General features: G+C 42.6%; 1 protein-coding gene across 3 annotated transcripts in view; it reads left to right on the top strand.

Moving 5' to 3' along the window:
- SETDB1 (SET domain bifurcated histone lysine methyltransferase 1) overlaps positions 1 to 19,429 on the top strand; it is a 144,250-nt gene that overhangs the window by 30,445 nt on the left and 94,376 nt on the right. For all 3 annotated transcript variants that reach the window (XM_078669412.1, XM_078669410.1, XM_078669411.1), the window contains 5 exons: positions 235 to 408; positions 2,561 to 2,762; positions 3,455 to 3,528; positions 12,804 to 12,994; positions 17,547 to 17,676. In XM_078669412.1, the coding sequence (XP_078525538.1) occupies positions 235 to 408; positions 2,561 to 2,762; positions 3,455 to 3,528; positions 12,804 to 12,994; positions 17,547 to 17,676 (771 nt within the window). The remainder of the gene's footprint in view (positions 1 to 234; positions 409 to 2,560; positions 2,763 to 3,454; positions 3,529 to 12,803; positions 12,995 to 17,546; positions 17,677 to 19,429) is intronic.

The raw sequence follows: 19,429 nt of genomic DNA, 5'->3' as shown, positions 1-19,429 counted from the left end.
TGTCGTGCAGGTCTGATGAATCAGTGGACTGATGTATCCACTGTAGGAGCTTTGTGGATTATGGAATTTGGGCCTGTCTGGCAGCTCCGAGCTCCGCCAGTATCTCTCTTGTCCCAGAAGGGTTGTTGTAGCGCGATAGGAGTAGCAGCTGTGATTGAAACAGAATTAAGTAATGTGGGAACGTAATGATAGCGTGAACTGAGTTCTGCTCAATAACACATCTTTTCTTTGCAGATTCGCATCCATCTAAGGTGTCCTCTATTCCATCCTCGCCCACAAGCTCCTTGGGTGGAATGCAGGTTGGTGACATTAGCAAAGACGGAGACCTCATAGTTGGCATGCGTATCCTAGGCAAGAAAAGGACCAAGACCTGGCACAAAGGAACACTGATTGCCATCCAGAATGTTGGTGAGTTCTGTGAGGTTGATTATTGGGAACTGACTTTTAGAGTCACACCTTGTATGGCCCCAGTCTTCCCTTCAACACAGAATACTAATAGTAGTGCCTCTTTCACCTTCACACACACACTGGTGACACCCAAGCCCAGAGTTGCCAAAAGACACCATCATTTATTTATTTAAAAAGTTTTGTATAGCGCGAACAAGACCCTTGGGTATCAGAGCGCTTTACAATGAGTGAGGTAGATGAGATACAATCAAGCATATTCCAACAGATACAGTTTTCTACAATAAAGCTATGTCTGGTTAAGTAACGTCAAAAAGAACAGCTCAGTAGAACAGAATACACAGTTACAATGGTCTAACGTGGAGCTTCAAAACGAATAGACTCGTCTATGGAAGGGATTTGCTCATTAGAAAAGTTTTTAATTCCCTCTTGAATGATTCTGTGTGTGTTATTTTTGTAATGTTTGGTGGGAGAGAGTTCCAGATTCTGGGTGCTGCTCCTGAGAAAGCTCTATCATAGGTTTTCTTCTTCCGGAAGATGGGTGGTTTCAGTATTAACTCCTTGGCAATCCTCGCTGGTCTGCTTCCTCCCGATAGTTCAATTTTCTGGGCCAGGTAGCTAGGTGTCCTGTAGTGAAGTGCTTTGTGGGTGATACATGCCATTTTTAGTTGAATTCTGGCTTCGTACGGTAACCAGTTTAATGCTTTCAAGTGTGCAGAGATATGGTCGAACTTTCTCGACCCGGTGATCATTAAAATGTTAAGAAGGGGTACTATGGATGGGCTTTTTTTGTGATCAGTTGAACGTAAAACTTGACGTAGACTGCTTGTGGGTTTTAGCAATTAAGATTAGGTGGTCTCGGGCTCAATGTGATGGGTAAATAATTCGCTTTTTAGACCTTTAGAAGTGGAATGATTTATTTGGAGGATTTAATAATTTTGCACTGCCCTGAACCATAAGTGTTGACATGGGTCACTGTCTCAGATTACACATTACCTTGTAAATAGTGAGGAGGGGTAGTGACAAGTACTGTTAATAAGTTTTGTAGGGTGAGATAAAACAGTGATGTCAGAAAAATGTGACGACAATAACTCTGGGCTCTTTCTCATTAGATTTCTGTTTAGTTTCTCTCACTTCTCTGATGCGCGTGCCCAGATTCAGATCTAAGGTAATATATGTAGATCATAGTTTCTCACAGACTAGATGCACTGCCAAGGATACTCGTAATACAGGAAAGCAGGCCTTTCATTATTTGTACTGTCGAGAGGGTTTGCTGTTAGTATTTTTGTCTTTGCAAGAGCTCAATGTTGTGGCTGCATTATAGTGTTCCCCTTTCACTACTTCTCTCATTAACTTCAATCCCTATTTATTTTACCTTCTTGTCGCAGTGCCTCGCCCCTCATTCCCCCCTTTTTATGCGCTGCGCCCACATTCATGTATGGTACCTTTCCCAGAATTCCTGTATTGCTCTTTCTCGTCTTAGCTGGTGTTTGCTTATTACGTCTAGCTGCTTTTTGTCCTATGTTGGTTAGCTCTCACTTAACATAGATAAATGCCATCGTCCTCATTACCAGTGCTGCTCTAAAATTCAAGTCCAGTGCAAAGGTTTTTTTGTGTCAATGTTGAAATCACGGTTTTCATTCAAATTGTACTTGCACTCAGGCTATTGTGTATGCAAAAGTCATTTCAGCAGATACCTACAGACATTTGGGAAGGCATAACTGGTTAAAAATGGAAATACTGTGTAATAAACCCAGTCATAAATTACTTTCTGCAAGTTAGTCCCAGTTTTCAATGGAAAAGGTGGGAATTGGATGCAAAACTTCTCTAGGGAAATATGCTGCTGTTCAGTAACAGTATTTCCCCTGGTCGTTTTGTGGATCGGATGTAACCACATGGTTTCTAATTAAAATTGTCTATGTTTTCCAAGTCTAAGTTTCACTAGTCTTTGAGCATCATAATCAAATTCCTGTTTTACATTGTGATGTCTGCACCGCAAACCCTTTATTGGAACAGAAGAACTTATCTGTTGAATTTCAACTTGTGAACTATAGGTTTTTAAACCTCAAAAGTATACCCATTTTAATTTATGTCCTTACATAGCCTATTGCCGTCTAATCTGGGTTCATCACTGTTCTGTGCCTTTCCTTTTCAGGTGCTGGCAAGAAATACAAAGTGAAGTTTGACAACAAAGGGAAAAGCCTCCTGTCCGGGAATCACATCGCCTATGACTATCACCCCTTCCCAGACAAGCTCTTTGTAGGTAGCCGAGTGGTAGCCAAGTACAAGGATGGAAATCAAGTGTGGCTTTACGCCGGAGTGGTAGCTGAGCCACCAAACATCAAAAATAAAATGAGGTATTGGAATCTTCTACCCGTTCCACTCTCCCACAACCCCAATATTTTTCCACACATATAGAACTCCCCCTACCAAGCACTGAAATCTGTTTACACACCAGCACGCTTTCAATTAATACCCTCTGTACAGTGAATAACTAATGCTACTGAGGTAATGCATGTTGTGCCCGATGGTAATTACACAGGGAGCACCAACTCTGACCAAGACCATTGAGTGCCTCTGAGCGAGTGTGACAATCTTTGTGGGTCTGCAAACGAGGCTTTCGTTTATTTGTTTCCACTGCTTTCCACAAGTCATTTATAAGCATTAGGGCTGGTCGCCAATTCTAACTCTCCTGATTTTTCGGCTGATAAAGCCTATTTAATGAATGCATCAGTGTTGCTGCTAGGCATAACCAGTTTACCCGGTTTTCAACTGTATGCAGCACGACAGACTCCTCCTGCCGTCTTTGTGTTGCTTGTTTAGGGCATGTTTGAGCAAAGCTTGCCCATAAAGCTGTACCGTTTTCTGTAATATTAAAGTATGCGTGTGAGCGAAGCGTACTCTTCTAACATCTGTTCTATATGCTTTACGTTCAAATTCTCTTGTGTGTGCAATACTTGTGCTACAACTTAGCATTCTTAACACCATTTACAGTTGTAAAGGCATATCAATATTATTACACTGACATATGTTTTATTTTAATACATAGGTTCCTTGTATTCTTTGATGACGGGTACGCATCCTATGTCATTCAGTCCGAACTTTATCCAGTCTGCAGACCGTGTGAGTTGCATCATGTGTAACTGTTTAATCATATTTGATAACATGTAAGGTTCCATGGACCACTTTCTTTTTAAGTGAAGTCAATGCTGTTTCATTATAGGATGCTACTATGATGGTAGCTATAATGTTTATTGGAGTATATTGTGACACCTGAAAAGATTTGAGGTGTGTGCAAGTGCTCCTTTATTTACCTTGCTTTGTCTGTTGAGGCTTCTTAAGATTCTCTTGAAGCATCGGTATGTCTCAAGTCAACGGGTAAAGATCTTTATGAGCCCCACGTACTTTAGCTGGTGGAAGCCTGTAATGCCCGGGTGAGATTGTTATGGTTTGGCGATCTTTTATGGGGTGGGAGTTTCCTTAAACCCATTATGCTTATGTTACTGTATATGGTAAAACTCTGGAGTCATCAGATGTAACACATTCAGAGGTGAATGAACGTAGGGCCACTTCTTTAACAAGCATTGAAAATGCAATAGGTCTCGCAATAGAAAAGTTTGACCTTTTGGTGTTGCAAATGTAATTTTTTGTTTTGTTTATATTTTTTCAAATTATAAAAGTATTAATTTTGTTTTTTGTAAAGTGAATAGTTATTAATCTACCAAATGTTACATTTATAGCATTAGTAAAGTTACATGTTTAGTTTTGTCCTTTTTTACATGTATTGATGTGCAAACTCACAATTTCGTGTAAAATGTTATAAATAAAGGATAGTGACCTAATGTTGTTTTTAATTTTTAATGGTAAAAGTTTTTACATGTAAAAAAGGACAAAACTAAACATGTAACTTTACTAATGCTATAAACAACTACAGGCAATGGCATAATGGAGAAATTAGGGGTGAAAAAGAACCTTCAAAACTGAGATTTGAAATGTAGTGGAGGAAAAAAAGAGGCTCCTGGTGGAATCACCGTTAAGGCAGCCTTGGTATTATGTAATTCTCGCTTAACTGGCACCCTAGAAAAACTGCATGTATTTATTTATAATAAACTAAGGACTGAACAGTACACATGCCGCAGCTGGGTAGCAATCTGTGCAAATTCCAGGAAACACCAGGGACTGATGCTTGTGGCCAGTCAGCAGGGAACGATGCTGGTAATGGAGGGTGGGTGTGTATTGGAATGAGCGCGAGGTGTGCGTCTTGTCTGTGCTGATAAGCAGCGAGCGTGGGGAGGAGGGAAGGGTTGTGAAAAGCAGCAGTGAGGAGGGAGGGCTGTAGTTGCCAGGAGATGCGGATGTCACCTTGCATGATTTCCAAGACAAGCATCAGCCTGCTGTCAGTTTAGTTCCGTCGCTCGCCTAACAGGGCAAGAAAACCGGCTCAGATGCCTTATGACTTCCCGGCCATATCACTACAGGAACACTAAGAAAGCAAGCCAAAATGTACCTAGCAGATTGTAAAGTAAGGAAATTCTTAAGCAATTTATTTCAAACAAGCACTGGTAAAGTCAAAGTGGCCTTTGTGTCAGAGAAGCATGTGTTATTCAGCAGTACGTGTTGCCAAAACCTGCCCAAAGAAGATCTTACAACGAAATATCTTGGACCACAGTGCCATAAATAAGCTGAGAGGCAGAAGAACTCTCAAAGTAGTATTATAAAATCGAGTCAGAAGGTAACGTTTGTACTTTAACTGGTGATCTTAAAAAGCACACACTGCAAAATATTAGTTAATTCTTTGCACAAAGGGATTGTGTTTTTGTTTCTCTTAAGCCTCTGTCCTAACAAGTTTCATTTACGGCATTTGATATAACTATTGCGCTCAAAGTGAAAAAATGCATCCACGTGTGATCAATGAACAGTCTTTAACGCAGGCAAAAACATAGACACTGCACACACTTGCATGTAAATCTGCAAATAAAATGTTATCTTTACTGCACCGTAAATACATCAAAGAAAAGACGTTGGGTCTCAAGCACGGCCGGCCGGCCGTGAAAACCTTTGAGGGAGGACATTGCTGTGGGGAGGAGAAATGTGACACGGGGCGGAGCGGGGAGAGCGGCGAGTGTGAAGCAGCAGGGGCCTTTGAAGTGAAGCCAAGCTTCACTTCAAAGGAGTGGGAGGAGTGCTGCTGGGGAACAGATGGCGATTGGATGATGTGCACGCGCATTTTAGGTCCATGCGCTTGCGCATTGACCTAAAAGCACACGGGCACAGCATCAAATCGCCAGTCTAGGTAAACCTTGTTTAAGCCCCTATAGTCTCGCTCAATGCGCATGCGCATTGAGAGGCGAGACCTAAAAATGTGAAAAATAATGGATGGCTCTCTTGTTTTGTTGTCACTGATGTATTCTTGAGTCTTTTTGATGTAACGGCACCATTTAATTCTCATTTTCCAAATGCCGGACATTTCTTGGTCTTGCGTGTTTTTCTGGAGATTGTTAGTTGGATATCCACCTCTTTCCTCCATTGTGGCTTTTCTGCATTCCTTTACGTTCATTTGTGTGGCTTAGTCCACAAGACGTCTTTCTTCCTGTTGCTTGAGCAAACCCGAATTTCACTGTGCTGCTCTGCTCTCAGATACCTAGTCGAGGTCATTCCTGTATTTTTGTTGTTTTCCTTAGTATAATAACTGGTTCTCTTCATGGTTTCTTGTTGCTGCCTTGATTTTGTGTAGGGCTTGTATTAGTCGTAGCAGTAATATCGGAAGGTCACAGCCCTATAGAAACCAGTATTTCTTTTTTTTTTTTTCAAAAAGAAAATCTAAAAACGTGATTTTCTTTTAAAGAATAAAAGGATTGCTCCCCTTGCCATGGGAGGCCTCCCTCATGGCGGGGGAACATTATCATTGTTTTTACTGTTTCTTAGCTCCAGGTTTTACCTGGTGGTAAGGAACAGTAAAAATTGACTAAATGTCCGCCCATCTAGATTGGGTGGGCGGACATGTAGCATTTCTCCGACTGCCCTGACTCCCCAGGACTGTCGGATGGGATTAATCATGCCAGAGACAAAGTAGTCTCCGACGTGATTAACCCTAGGGTCCGCCCACGTGTAAATGCAGCAGGCGGACAACATTTTTGGCAGTAAGGCTACTCCGTTGCTATGGAGTAGCCTTACTGCCAAGAAGTAAATTGGGCTGTAAATCTGTTTAATTAATGGTATTTCTTCTGATTGGTTTTTTTTTCTTTCCCCGGTTTGGGTACTTTTTTAGGTTGAGCTAGAACAGCGCTTGCGCTGTTTGTTGCTCGACGTTTTGAAAAGGGAATCTGAAAAGTGCTACCAGCCTTTGCTTGCTGGCTACAAGCATGAGTGCACGTGTGCGTGCACGAGCGGCCATCTGCTTTGCTTTTCCTGCCTTTCGTCATGGCTCATGGCACCTCTCACAACTGCCCCTCCCCCCCCCACCACAGAGCACGTCTCACGGCCACGTCATCGTTTTCACTTCGCTCACGCGGCTGCGTCTCTTTAAACGCAGCTCGCACTGTGCTTTCTAGGTGTACAAATACATAGACACAGGAGAACATTTTGTCCATAATTAATTAGCCAATTCCATCTTAGGGTCACGCTAGGAATCTGGCTCCCTCAGTCTAACAGTAAGTAACACAAGGGGACTCACCGGAAGGGCATGGTCGCACGTCGGATGTTTTCAATGGCAACCCGGCACATAACAGGAAGTGCTTCGACCTTGCATCTCTTTGTGCTTGTGCTTGCTGTACAAAGCACACAATTCCATTCGTGGTCACAAAAATCACACCGAGGCATGTCCAAGCAAGCCACAGCCATTCCTTGTTCGTTTGTTGCTCTGCCGTGTTGCTCAGTCTTGCGTCTTTTATCGAATGGTGCAATCTGGGACTGGTAGTTGACAATGTCCTATTAAAATTAAGTCTCGCAGTACAACAAGCTTCTTGTTCAAACGCCAGGGGTGACAAGTGTCATATGTTGCTTGTGACACATGATGGGATGACTTGCAAACCGAACACATTACCACGTGTGTGTGTTCTTCTTGACAGTTTTAGGGGGAAGATTTATGAAAACAAATTGATATGTAAGTTGGATGCCCCACCCTCATTCTGCTGCCAACGATTGATTCCCAAGTTTTGTGACCGTAGGGTATTTTCTTTCAATTTGTAACACTGGCATTATGAACAAACCAACAGCGGCCCTCCCCGTAAAGGCCTTGAGCCGGAGGCCTTAGTTCACTCCCAAAATGGGCGCAGCGATTGCTCGCCTCTGTAGCATGCCTCTTTGCTGCGATTTTACTGGGCTGTTCATTGAATTCAATAAAGCAAATGTAATAAAGCAGCCTGCGCCGTAAATAAACCGTCTCAAATGAATTGCCCAGAAGATAAATGGGAAGAGGCATGCTAGCTCCCTTCTTGCAGATTGTTTTTAATAAGCATGTTATTTACTTCCATCAGCGCACTGCAGCAAAGTCTGCGATCGCACCCAGCCAGCCAAATCTGTTAATGTCTCCCCTAACCTGCCCCTCCCTACACCCAGGACACAGTGGCATTTTAAACTCCCACCGCTTATAACACAGCGCGCCATGGCGTGGCGACAGCTTGTTTTTTTTCACTCCTGACAGAGCTCACATTTGTTTGTGTGGAGTTCGAGTTGCCCTACAGACAGACAGCTTGATTGACTTCTGACACTGATATCATCCCGACAAATGTCGGCGACACTGTGACACGCATCTTAAAACAAAGACGCAGTTGCAAATATTGTGACAGCATTTTGTGGTGTGCCACGTTAGAATAGTGAAGTATGCCACTCAGTGACACAATTAACATATTCACTATTTTACGTAGGTCAGTGCAAGTGCTCTTCTAGACCTCCTGTGAAGTGCTCCTAAAGTGCACCTAGTAGAGTGAAAAAAACACGAACCGCTTATAACAATTCAAAACGGGTAATCTGAAAAAGGTGGAAATTTAACAGTAACCCTATACAACCAAGCCACGTCCTCAAGAGATACGACCCACCTGAATTACCATAAGTTGCATCTTCAAAAAGAAAAATACTTTTACTTTAAGGGTAGCAAAATAAAATTGTGAAATAGAAATATGAAATTTCGTCCTACAACCCAGATCCATTCATCGATACTTTGCATCCCAAAAATGACAGGTTTAAAACTGTTTTTATTTTAGATAGTCCTGCCCGTTTTACGCATTTCTGAAGGCAAAGCCAACCCGACTTCGTTGGCATTCAAACCTATGTCTTGCAGGGTTAACTCCCCCCCCCCCCCCCCCCCCCCCCCCATCCCCATTAAGTCAAAAGTTACATTGCAAACTTGCAGAAATCTCAATGAAATGAAAGTTCCCGCTGTACAACTGAAATAACCACATTTACTCTGCTGAAGTATTCTACATTTTTAGATAATCTGTGCAACCATTCCATTCAACAACTGGTTCAAATATGTTCTCTCAATGTTTCAAGCTTTATTACAAATGTCACAAAAAGATGTTAATATTTCACTTCTGTTCTTGGATTTTCGTCACAATAAAATACACTGAACATAATCTTCACAAAAGTTATTTACAAAAGTTTAAGCTATTGCCATTGTAAATTACAATAACTTTTATTTAAGCATTAATTATTTAAGACATTGTTATTTGTAATATCAATACATCTAAGTAACGTAAATACAACACATATTGCATTACAAATGCTATAGGTGTCACATTTGTGAAAGTTAAAACTATTGGCATTGTAAATGACAAATCTATTAATTTCGCTATTTTCAAAACCAACACATAAATTAAAAAATTGTCATTTACAATACCAATAGCTCAAACGTTCCTAATGCGAGACCTAGTGCATTGCAAATGCTTGTTTTCCTATTGTTACCCATGAATCATGTTGCTGCTACAGGTAACTTTTACAGTTGGTTTGACAGCTTTTTAGGGTTTTCTTTCCTTTTCCTCACTCCTAGCTAGAAGCTGAGAGGGATGATGTGGATAACAGGCCCCAGCAAGCCTTCTAAAATCACTACATTTAAGTTTAACTTTAGATCTTCAATTTAGTTTCTTGGATATTCAACTTCATCTGAGATGATATTTGTAAAGTACATACAATCCCAAACTAAGTAAAAAATAACAAACATTCCTAATGTGAAAATAAATTTCCAGCTTATTTTTCACAAGCTGTTAATATGTTTGTATACATTGCTGTGTCTAGTCTTCTATGCCAGGCCATTGTGTTTTTCAAACCTCCATTGAATAAGTCTGAGGTTAGTCCTAGATTTAAAGAAGTGCACACTGTTGGTCTTGACATGAGGCTTGATTAACCCAGGCAGGCTTCTCTGCTTGAGTCCCCGGAGATGACCTCTCTTTGATGTTTATTGCCTGGCAATTCCATATATTCCAATGATGTCACTTCCCGCCTTGTTTCACTTTGGCTGTTGACTGGTCACAATGCCTTCTTGATGATCTGACTTTATGACTGAACTGTTGCTTGGAGACCATGAAAACAGCAGCTCTGCATGATTCTGGCAAAGCTCAGTAGGAGTCCCTGTGAGTCAAAAGATGGTGTGCTGAGCTCTACTGGCACTTCCTTTCTAAAGCAATAATTTATTTTTGTGTGCGATTGAAAGATTTTTATTTTTACCCGTTTGGTACAGATTGTTCTGAGCTTAAGCTTGCTGTGCCAAGTTTCCATCTGTCATTGTGTGTTTTTCTCAAGGATTTGTGAATATGTCATGTTTCTGTCCAAGGAAGCGCCTCTTGCTTCCACTAAGCAGGAAGGAAGAGCAGGTCTGGAGCAAAAGATGGTCTGCTCATGGAGGTGAGTCTAAGGGGCCATGGACAGATTTGCTCGCTAAGTACAATAAAGTCTACCGTAAAACGGAAAATGCAAACCCTCTGATTTGTATCAGAGACTGAGGGGGAAGAGCTTGGAGGGGCTTTGTTCATCACAGATCTGTACTAGACACCGTGACAGGTAACTCTATGGGACTTCTTAATGTCATGTTCTCCAGGACTCTTCAACAGTGAGCTTTATGGGACAGCATGATTTATTTTGATTTGTTTGATTTTCATCAAAAATTATTTTTGCCAGAATTAGTGTATTTAAAGTACTGAGCAGACTAATGAGATGGTAGCCGGTGACTGCTCATCTAACTAATAGAAACACTTCAACAACAACAGACAAACAGACCCCCCCCCCCCCCCCCCCCCTCGGGGAGGGGGGGTGAGTAAGGAAGTTGTGATTGTCCTTCACCAGAAGTCCCTTGGCAGGTGTGTTTTCATTGCATTTCAAAAGGTTGGGAGATAAAATGCATTTATGACCTCTGTCTATGATTTTTTTAGAAGCCTTAAAGCATATATGCACATTTCTAACTTAGTAAAAGGGACCTATTTGGTGCTGTAAATGGTGCCTTTGTACCTATTCATTCCTAAGCCTCTTGTCGGACGGAATCCTAGTTAAGGATGTAACACACCCTCTTTTTTTTGCTGACAAACAGAGCACCAGATCAAGCCATATGCTATTTGAGGGACAGTCCAGACTATATTTAGTTAAATACATCTCCTTTGATCCTTCAGTGTACATCTGAAAGCTCCTACCAGCTGCCATCTGCCGCATAGTAAGAGCTCGGACATAACTGAGCGTTACTATATTAATGATATTGGATTGCTCGGACAATGGTGTGGCTTTACTTCTGGTCAGAACGATTGTACCCCTGGGTCTTCTATCCTGCTTTGTTTTTAAAACGTCAATATTTATTTTAAACTCTTGTTTCCGTGGCATCGGTGTCATAAACATGAAGACCCGGTTACTCTCACCAACCATGAGGATAGAATAGGAACTACCCTACAATTCTGGGGTGCTTTAGAGCAAAAAGAGGAACAATTTGGGGGTCCAACAAGGGGCAATAATTCGGGCTAATTTGTGTTATGCTTCTTTAAACTCTTTCGGACCTCTTCCCCATTACACCTCCTCCTTTATCTGAAATTTCACAAAAGAGTTTAAGGGCACGTGAAGCTGTGTAAAATACTCTTGACTTGGGTGTTAAAACATTAATACTAATGAATTCAATTGATCATGCTTTTTTAATGTACAATGGATGACTACAGCTGTTTTGGAATGTTCGCTGCCTTACCATGGATCTTTTCACAGGTACCATTAGGTCTCAAATGCTGCATGTGATTAAAACATGGATGAGTTTTGCTTGTTAGGCTAACACGTCATGATCTGAGAAAGTCAGTATTTTTGCAAGATTTTGCTCTAGACCTTTTCAGTGCAAACCCCTGCCCCCTCCTCCGCACTCACCACCCCTTTTGACTTGCAGGTGGCCATAACTGTTAACTAAAGAGTGCCTAATTGGATATTTTGTCAGTTCTAGCAGCAAACCAAGTTTTAACGTGATCGAGTTAATGAACGCTACAGTTCCAATGCTAAGATTCTTGATCCATCATTCAAAGCTTTTATTAAGTGTTATGTGAGCAGGAGCCTGACCATTCGGTCCCCGATCAGATGTTCAACCCTGCCCTAAAGATGAAAGGAAATAAAAGTATTTTGTTCAAAGAGTAAGCAGACTTTTCAAATGATATACCATGCCCTGTAGAAGTTAATGGTCTATTTTACCAGTCTGTAGGATGGATAGAGTTTTTCTACATCCGAGCAGTTCAGTGCTTAATTTGGGCCGGTGTATTCCGGTGCTCAGAGCCAGTGGTTTGTGGTGCTTGGCACTGGCACCTAAATGTTAAATGTAAACATGCCTAATACCTGCCACCTAAGCCATTCTTAAAGCTTTGAAGTCCTTAAATAGTCTGAAATGTCACATTTGTAGGAGGAGTGTGATGGTTAGTAGTTGTGTTGGTACTTCCATTAGCAGCACTGGACGGGGAATTGGTGATGCAAGATATAGGGGCTTCCTGATGAGGGCCCTGGCACTTATCATTTTAGAAATTAGGCATTGAAGCAGTTATGTACATGCCACACCTTGTAAACGGTAATCAGTGGTTAAAACCCTACATTGAACATGTTTTCTAGGATTTGACATGAAAACACAAGTACGTAAGCAAGTGATTCAGAGTCTTCAACGTATTACATTTCTACATCGCTGGGGTTACCTTATGAACAATTTTCTAAAGACGGGCAAGGAGGTTCAGAGCGTACTAGTGTGCTTATGATGCTTTTCGAAAAATGGTTATCCGCCTGAAGTATGCATTAAGTGTATTAGAAGACTGCATATGTGTAATGTGATGGATGACTTTTAGGGTGGAAAAAGGTGCCTACGCTTGCATCAAATTATTTATGTGTGTAGATTATTGGGCGGGGGTATACTTTGCTCTCTTTTCTGTGATATATCCAGTCTCACTTTTTCTTTTCCTTCCCTTGAAAAGTGAGGAAGGCTTGGGAAGACATTGAGGATGTTTCCTGTCGTGATTTCATCGAGGAATACATCACGGCATATCCAAACCGACCAATGGTGTTACTCAAAAACAATCAACTCATTAAAACTGAGTGGGAGGGAACATGGTGGAAGTCCAAAGTTGAAGAAGTAGACGGCAGTCTTGTCAAAATCCTCTTCCTGGTACGTATTGCAATCAAAATATGAACCAGTTTTTACCACTGCTGTTCTTGTGGTACTAAGGCTATTGCACTTTATTTGGTTGGAAAGTTACTTGTTTGTATGTTGGGGTGAATGCTAACTTATTGCTTTCTTTAACTGTTCTGCCCTGCCTTTACATAACTCTGGAGAGTTTGTTGTGTTTTGCCCCAGTGAGCTTGACAGTCATGTGGTTCCACTGGAGTTCCTCCCTCCTATTGTTTATGCTGTCATCTGTTCAGAGCACTCTTTGTCATGTGGTAGCTAAATTCCTTCTCAAGTGAAGCTGTGCAAATGACACATCATTATTTTCAGTGGTAAAGGCCTTTTACCCCCAAAAAGATCATGCCAAACCTCCCCTAACTGGAATCCACTGTTTTCACAATGTCTGACACTCATATGAAATATTTCTGTTGTCTTTATATTTATGAGCTTATGTGTTGTGAATTTACTGGTGTGTCCCAGATCTGCTGTCCTTCACAGGTCTGTGTTGCGGAAGATAGTGGTATTTGTGCCAGCAGTGTCCAGCGCAGACATTACTGCCTGCGTGGCCACTTTCCACTGTTCCTCATTCCAAGTCAGAATACTTGTCAGGTGGAGAAAGAAAATGTCCCACATTCTTCTACATTAGTCCAGGTTTCCCGGTTAGAGTAAAAACCAAACGTTTCCTTGTTTTGCGCACCACTCCCATTACAGAGGCTCACCAGATAGGAGATCTGTGCTCATTGCAACTGAGCCTGTTAAAACGGGTAACATTGTCAACAGTGGACTGGAAGCCAGCAAGTTTGACTGATTTGCATATAGCCATGTCTGAACTGGGGTGGCTGAGTGAACTAAAGAATGGTGATGGATTAAACCCAGATCAGTTGACTGGGGGTGAGTGTTTGATTTGTTCAATTGCTCCGTCCATCATCCCCTTTTGTATCGCTTTGTTCGCCCTAAGTGTGGCAGGGTATACTCAGACGTGAGTCCCTTGTTCACTTGGCCACTGGATTCAAGATAGCCTGGCTGATGAGGATTATGAATCCGAAACCGGTCCCAGGATGCTTGTTTCCGGTCCAGGGAAGACATGGCTTGGCAGTTCGGGCTGGACTGTTCCCATAAGGCACAGGGTCAGACTGATTTGCATATAGCCATGTCTGAACTGGGGTGGCTGAGTGAACTAAAGAATGGTGATGGATTAAACCCAGATCAGTTGACTGGGGGTGAGTGTTTGATTTGTTCAATTGCTCCGTCCATCATCCCCTTTTGTATCAGCAAGTTTGGTCAGCATTTGTAAAAAAACAATACTCCTTTAGGATTAGAAGAACATTTGAACTTTGAAGACTGACTGCTTAGTTTGCTGTGGCATGAACCCTTGGACATTCAATAAGAGGTTCATCTTTGATGGGTACCATAGAGACTGGTATACCCATAAAAGGAAGGAGACCGATCAGGAGCATGAGTGGACCCTCTGTGTTATTACAGTTCTCCAGCCAGACCGAGCCTAAGCCTTGCCCTGGAAGCCTGCTGTCACTTTTGGTGCTCTACCTAAGAAGAGTGAGATGACTTGCTTGCATGATGAGCATGAGTGCTCCTGACCAGAGGGGAAAATGCCCCAGTGCCATTTGAGGCTTTGGGATATCATGAGGACACTGAAGGAACTCTTATTTCCCAATAACCATAAAGTTACCTAAGCTCAGCTGCCAAGGTAAAGCAAGAGAGACCTAGGGATTGAGGAGTCGTGAAGGCTGAGCCCTGTAATTGACCCTAACCCCTCATGTGCCCTTATGACCCCTATATATACCCTAGTTACCATCCAGTGGGCTAGGAGATAGTTTGTCTTAAACTCATGGTATGACTAGCATGTCGAACTGATAATAAATAGTTTGTCCCTTCATTCTAGTATTTGTGATGTAGGAGATATTGGTGGATAAACATCAGTTACAACTAACCCTAATGAGACTAGTTACTAATTGTAAATGTTGTAGTATGGGGCTGCCATGTGTGCCCTATTTCAGTGGCTCCGCCTTCCCACTGTTAAATCCTGATGCTGAATGCTGTTTAACAAACTACAAGCTTTCCACTACAAGACATCCCATGGTCATTAGCTTAACTCTGGATTCCAAACTGCAGTGCTCCCCTTGTCCCGGCACAGAGACCGGATACCATGTCACATAGGTTGTCATTTGGATCAGTCAAGACTTTCCCCATAGTATGATGTTGATTATGTGACTCAATGTTAGTCAAAAATCTAACTCCAAGTGAAAACTGGCTGCAGAAAGCTTTTGCAGTTCAATCTCTGGTCCAGAAAGTGCAAGGCTAGTAGAGTTTCTTTGCTCGTTGTATTTTTAAATGCAACATTTTACTTGTTATTAAAGTAGTTTTTCTTTTATTATAAAGTAAAACCTTGATTCGACATTTCCATTACTAACTGTTATCAACTGTGTTATACTTTACTCCGAGTTTGATCAAATTCTGGAGTTAGTCTTAATTACTTACCTTCACTATTCTGAGAGAGTTGTACCATAAGGAAGTAACTTTGGTCTCCAGTTTGGAGTGCAGTAATGTTCCGGACCCCTAAAAGGTCATGCCTACTAGTGAGGTTGCTGGGTTCTCTTGGATTCTGGCAGCTCGGTTTATTGATGTGACCTCCACTCACAACTCTGGTTAAGTGGGCATGGTCCTGTTCTTTCTGTCAGACCAAGTCAGTTCTTCTCTATGGAGCTCAGGTCATTGCCACTGCATAGGTCAGTCACAGCGGCAGAAATTCTCTCTTAAGTCGAAAGAATATACACATTCCTTTAAGAGAAGAACTACTATGAGAAACATCTTTCACAACACCACTTTCCAAATCTCTGCAACTCAGATGAAGTAAGTTACCTGTTTGTTTCATTGCAGCCGGTGAAACCTTTTTCTACAGTGGAAGGAAAGGTAATTTTCACCACAATGACCAAGTACTTCCAGTATCGTGGAGCCCGTCCTAAAGGGACAGTTAAGCTTTCACATCCACAATGACACCCTATATCATGTGCTGCCTTGCACATGGTGTCCCAGTTGGACACCACCAGTGTAATCTCGAAATTGGACACAAGTGGAAATACATAGCCAATGTCATACTTTGACTCTCTATCTTGTACAGTTGCTCATAGTCTGGTAAAAGACTGCCCCTCCCTCACTCTGATGGAGGGACCGCTTTGAGTGCCCCTCCTTTTAACTCTAAGCTCTGCATGGGCAGACTAGGTCCTAAGATGGTGCATCATATTTGGACTCCCACTAGAGCTCTGATGTTTTGGTTCACCATGCAGCACGAGCCAGCTCTATGCGGCTGAAGGTACAATTCTGTGTGGTACAGCGTGGGGAGCAGCTGCCGAGCATCTTAACTGGACTTCATAGACCCCCTATGCAGTGTAATGTGAGGTCGGCTGTGGCAGTGTCGCAAGAGAGAAATACATGTGGTGATGGTCTAGTCATTGCTCCTCAATTTGGTTAGAGTGTTGGTAATGGCCTTGAAAGGACTGTTCAGTGTAGGTTTACTTGTTGATTTTTCTCTTTTGTCTCTCTTATTTCCTCCCTTTTCCCCTCATGGGCCTTTATTGATTGCCTGTGGACTATATCCGTGATTACTATGAGGGCTTTGATACATGGAATGTTGTCATTGTTTTTTGTGCTTTGAGGCGGAGAGTGTTCTTGGAGCTGACCCTGGTCCGTTTTATCATTGACCTTCAATGAAAACCACTCACTCCAGCTTAGCTGACGAGTGTGCTGGTGACCTCCGTAAACACCACTGAGTCCAGTTTAGTCTAGCTCTTCAGCTGTGCTGGTGAATGTGCTGTATTCGAGGAAAATCTGTCTAGTGGTTGCTCTACAAAACCTCATTTAAATACCACAACAAGGCTTGGTGAAGCGTTCTTTGCCTCTAGCAAGGAACTCTTACGACAGAACTGAGTCGATTCTGTGGGAGACAGCAAATAAGTATTGAGGTCTTCATGATTTCCAGCTTTTTTAACTAAAATGATGTAAAAGCCTAACTCCACGATGATTGAACGATTATGAAATTTGCATATTTCTTGACCATTTTATAATATTAGCATTTAAGTGCCTTTATCTAGCAACCCAAGAACATTACCAAAATTTGATGTTACAAAAGACTGAGTTTATGGTGGACTATTAAATTAGTGGTTTTCTTTTTAGGATCAACTAAGATTGTGTAGTTATGGACTTAGTGTTTTTTTTACACATTGGTCACAACTCAAGTGCAAAGGCCCTCCATTAGGTTATGCTTTAATTTTCAAATCTGTGTTTGAGGGGTGTGAACTTTTCTGACGGGAAATCATTGCCAGGAGCAGATTTGAAAGACTGCACCGAGGATGATTCCAAAGCAAATGCACACACGTGATGGGTTGAGTCACTACACTCGATCAGTATACGTGAATAACTTTACAATAGAATACCTGAGCGCAGGGAACTCAGAAGTTACACATAAAATCAATGAGAAGATATCTGTTGGGTAAAATATATTCATGCCATAATATTATGTTCGCTCTGCTCTCTTCAGGATGACAAGCGTTGTGAGTGGATTTACCGGGGATCCACCCGGCTAGAACCAATGTTCAGTATGAAGACCTCTACTGCCTCCACCCAAGAGAAGAAGCAGGCTGGGCAGCTGAGAACCCGTCCAAATGTTGGTATGTGATGCTCACTGTGATCCGTGTTGTCAAAGCAATCAGTGTAGATTGCTTGGTTTTTGTTTCATTTGTCCCCACACTTTTTGCCTAATATTTGATGCAACTTTGGCTGGAGTGTATCGAGTTCCTGCTAACCAGGTCATCAGTGCCAGTGTTCTTCCCCAAAACAAGGTAACTGGCCAGTTTATCCCCAATTGGCAGGCCTTTAGCAACTCTTAAGTCCCTAACAAGTGGTACCCCTGGTACCTAGGGCTTATGTACTAAAGAGGGCCCCTAGGAGATGCAGCATATCTCACCAAACTCCGGAAGACTGCCACTGCAGGCTGCGTGAAAAGGTGCTCTAAAAAGTGTACCATGTGTGCTATGTCCCCTAATACTGCATGTAATATTTGTAAGTCACAGCCCTAAGGCAGGGTGCATTACATTACATGCGAGGACATATATGAATGAGCACATATGCCCCTCTGCTGGCCAGTTTGATTACTCACGGTACAAGTGAACAGGGAAGCCTTCTTAAGGTGTATACTGGGAACTGGTCAAAACCGGTTTCCCAGCTACACAATGTCTTCACTGAAAACCTATGGTGTTTGGTATCAGACACCTCGTATTAATAAACCCACACTGATTCCAGTGATGGAGTTATTAATACATGCACCCAGAGGCTACCTTAGAGGTACCCCCTGAAAACCTACTGACCTCCAGTGTATTGGCTGACTGGTCCTGTCCAGCCTGCCTCCACAGATGTGTTTCTGACCCCCTGAAGGCGAGATCCCATGCTCTCTGTGGTCTGAAACAATACCTGCTCTGGCAGGAGGTGTTATAACCATCCTCCAAGTAGGATGGCTAGTAATCAGCGTATGAAGGCAGGAGGCTTCAAAGGCCTCCACTGCCTTTGATATGCGACCCTGGCTTCCCCCAGACAGGGGAAATGCCACCCCCTGCCCAGGGCCCTTTTGGAATCGGGATAGGCGTACTTCTATATACATTTAGATACCAAGATCGTAAGTTCTTTTAGAGTTATGAATTTTTTACAGTTTTCAGAAATCGACACAATGCATTTTCTGGATCGGTAATGTTATGCTATGGAGGAAAAACCGGTTTAATTCGGGCACTTGTCAGCGACTTACAGGACTGTTCTTCTGAACTTAAGGTGAGTATCGGGCAAGGTCCAAGTCAACACCAACAGGTGACCACAGGGAGCTCTGGGGCATCCGGGTGCAGAGGCGTGTCATGGCGTTGTGTGTCCCATTTACTTCAATGGGAGAACGGTCCGGTTACAAAGAGGCTGCACGCTGGGACTGGGGGACCAGTCCAGGGTAACCCACAATGGGAAGCTCGACCTTTGAGATCTTTGGGCACACAGGGACACCCTTGGTCCACTTCTCCTTGGGCTGAGGGTCTCGAGTGCAATGGTGTCTTTTGGAGTTGGATCCGGTGCTGGAGTTTCTCGCGGTTGGAAGGGGCCTACAGAAAGAGGCTGCAGGCGTCGACTGAAAGTCCAGTCTCGGCCTACCCAAGCGTGTGCTTAGCTCTTGTGGGTGTGTCACCTCCCTCGGGCTCTGGAGCGCGGGTGCATAGGTGCTTTTAGTCTTCGGGTGGCGGTGGTGACAGACTCACATCTTGGTCTTAGTTTTGCAGAAGAGTGGCAAATCTGGGTCACTCACGATGTGGGTCTCACTGTCCCTGAATCCATCGATATGCAAGTCGGTCTTTCTAGGTTTTGGTGTCCAGACTAGGCACAACAAACCTGCAA

This window comes from Lissotriton helveticus, chromosome 12 (assembly GCF_964261635.1).
Source record: "Lissotriton helveticus chromosome 12, aLisHel1.1, whole genome shotgun sequence".
Taxonomy (NCBI): Eukaryota; Metazoa; Chordata; class Amphibia; order Caudata; family Salamandridae; genus Lissotriton; species Lissotriton helveticus.
This window is presented reverse-complemented; position numbering and strand designations above follow the sequence as displayed.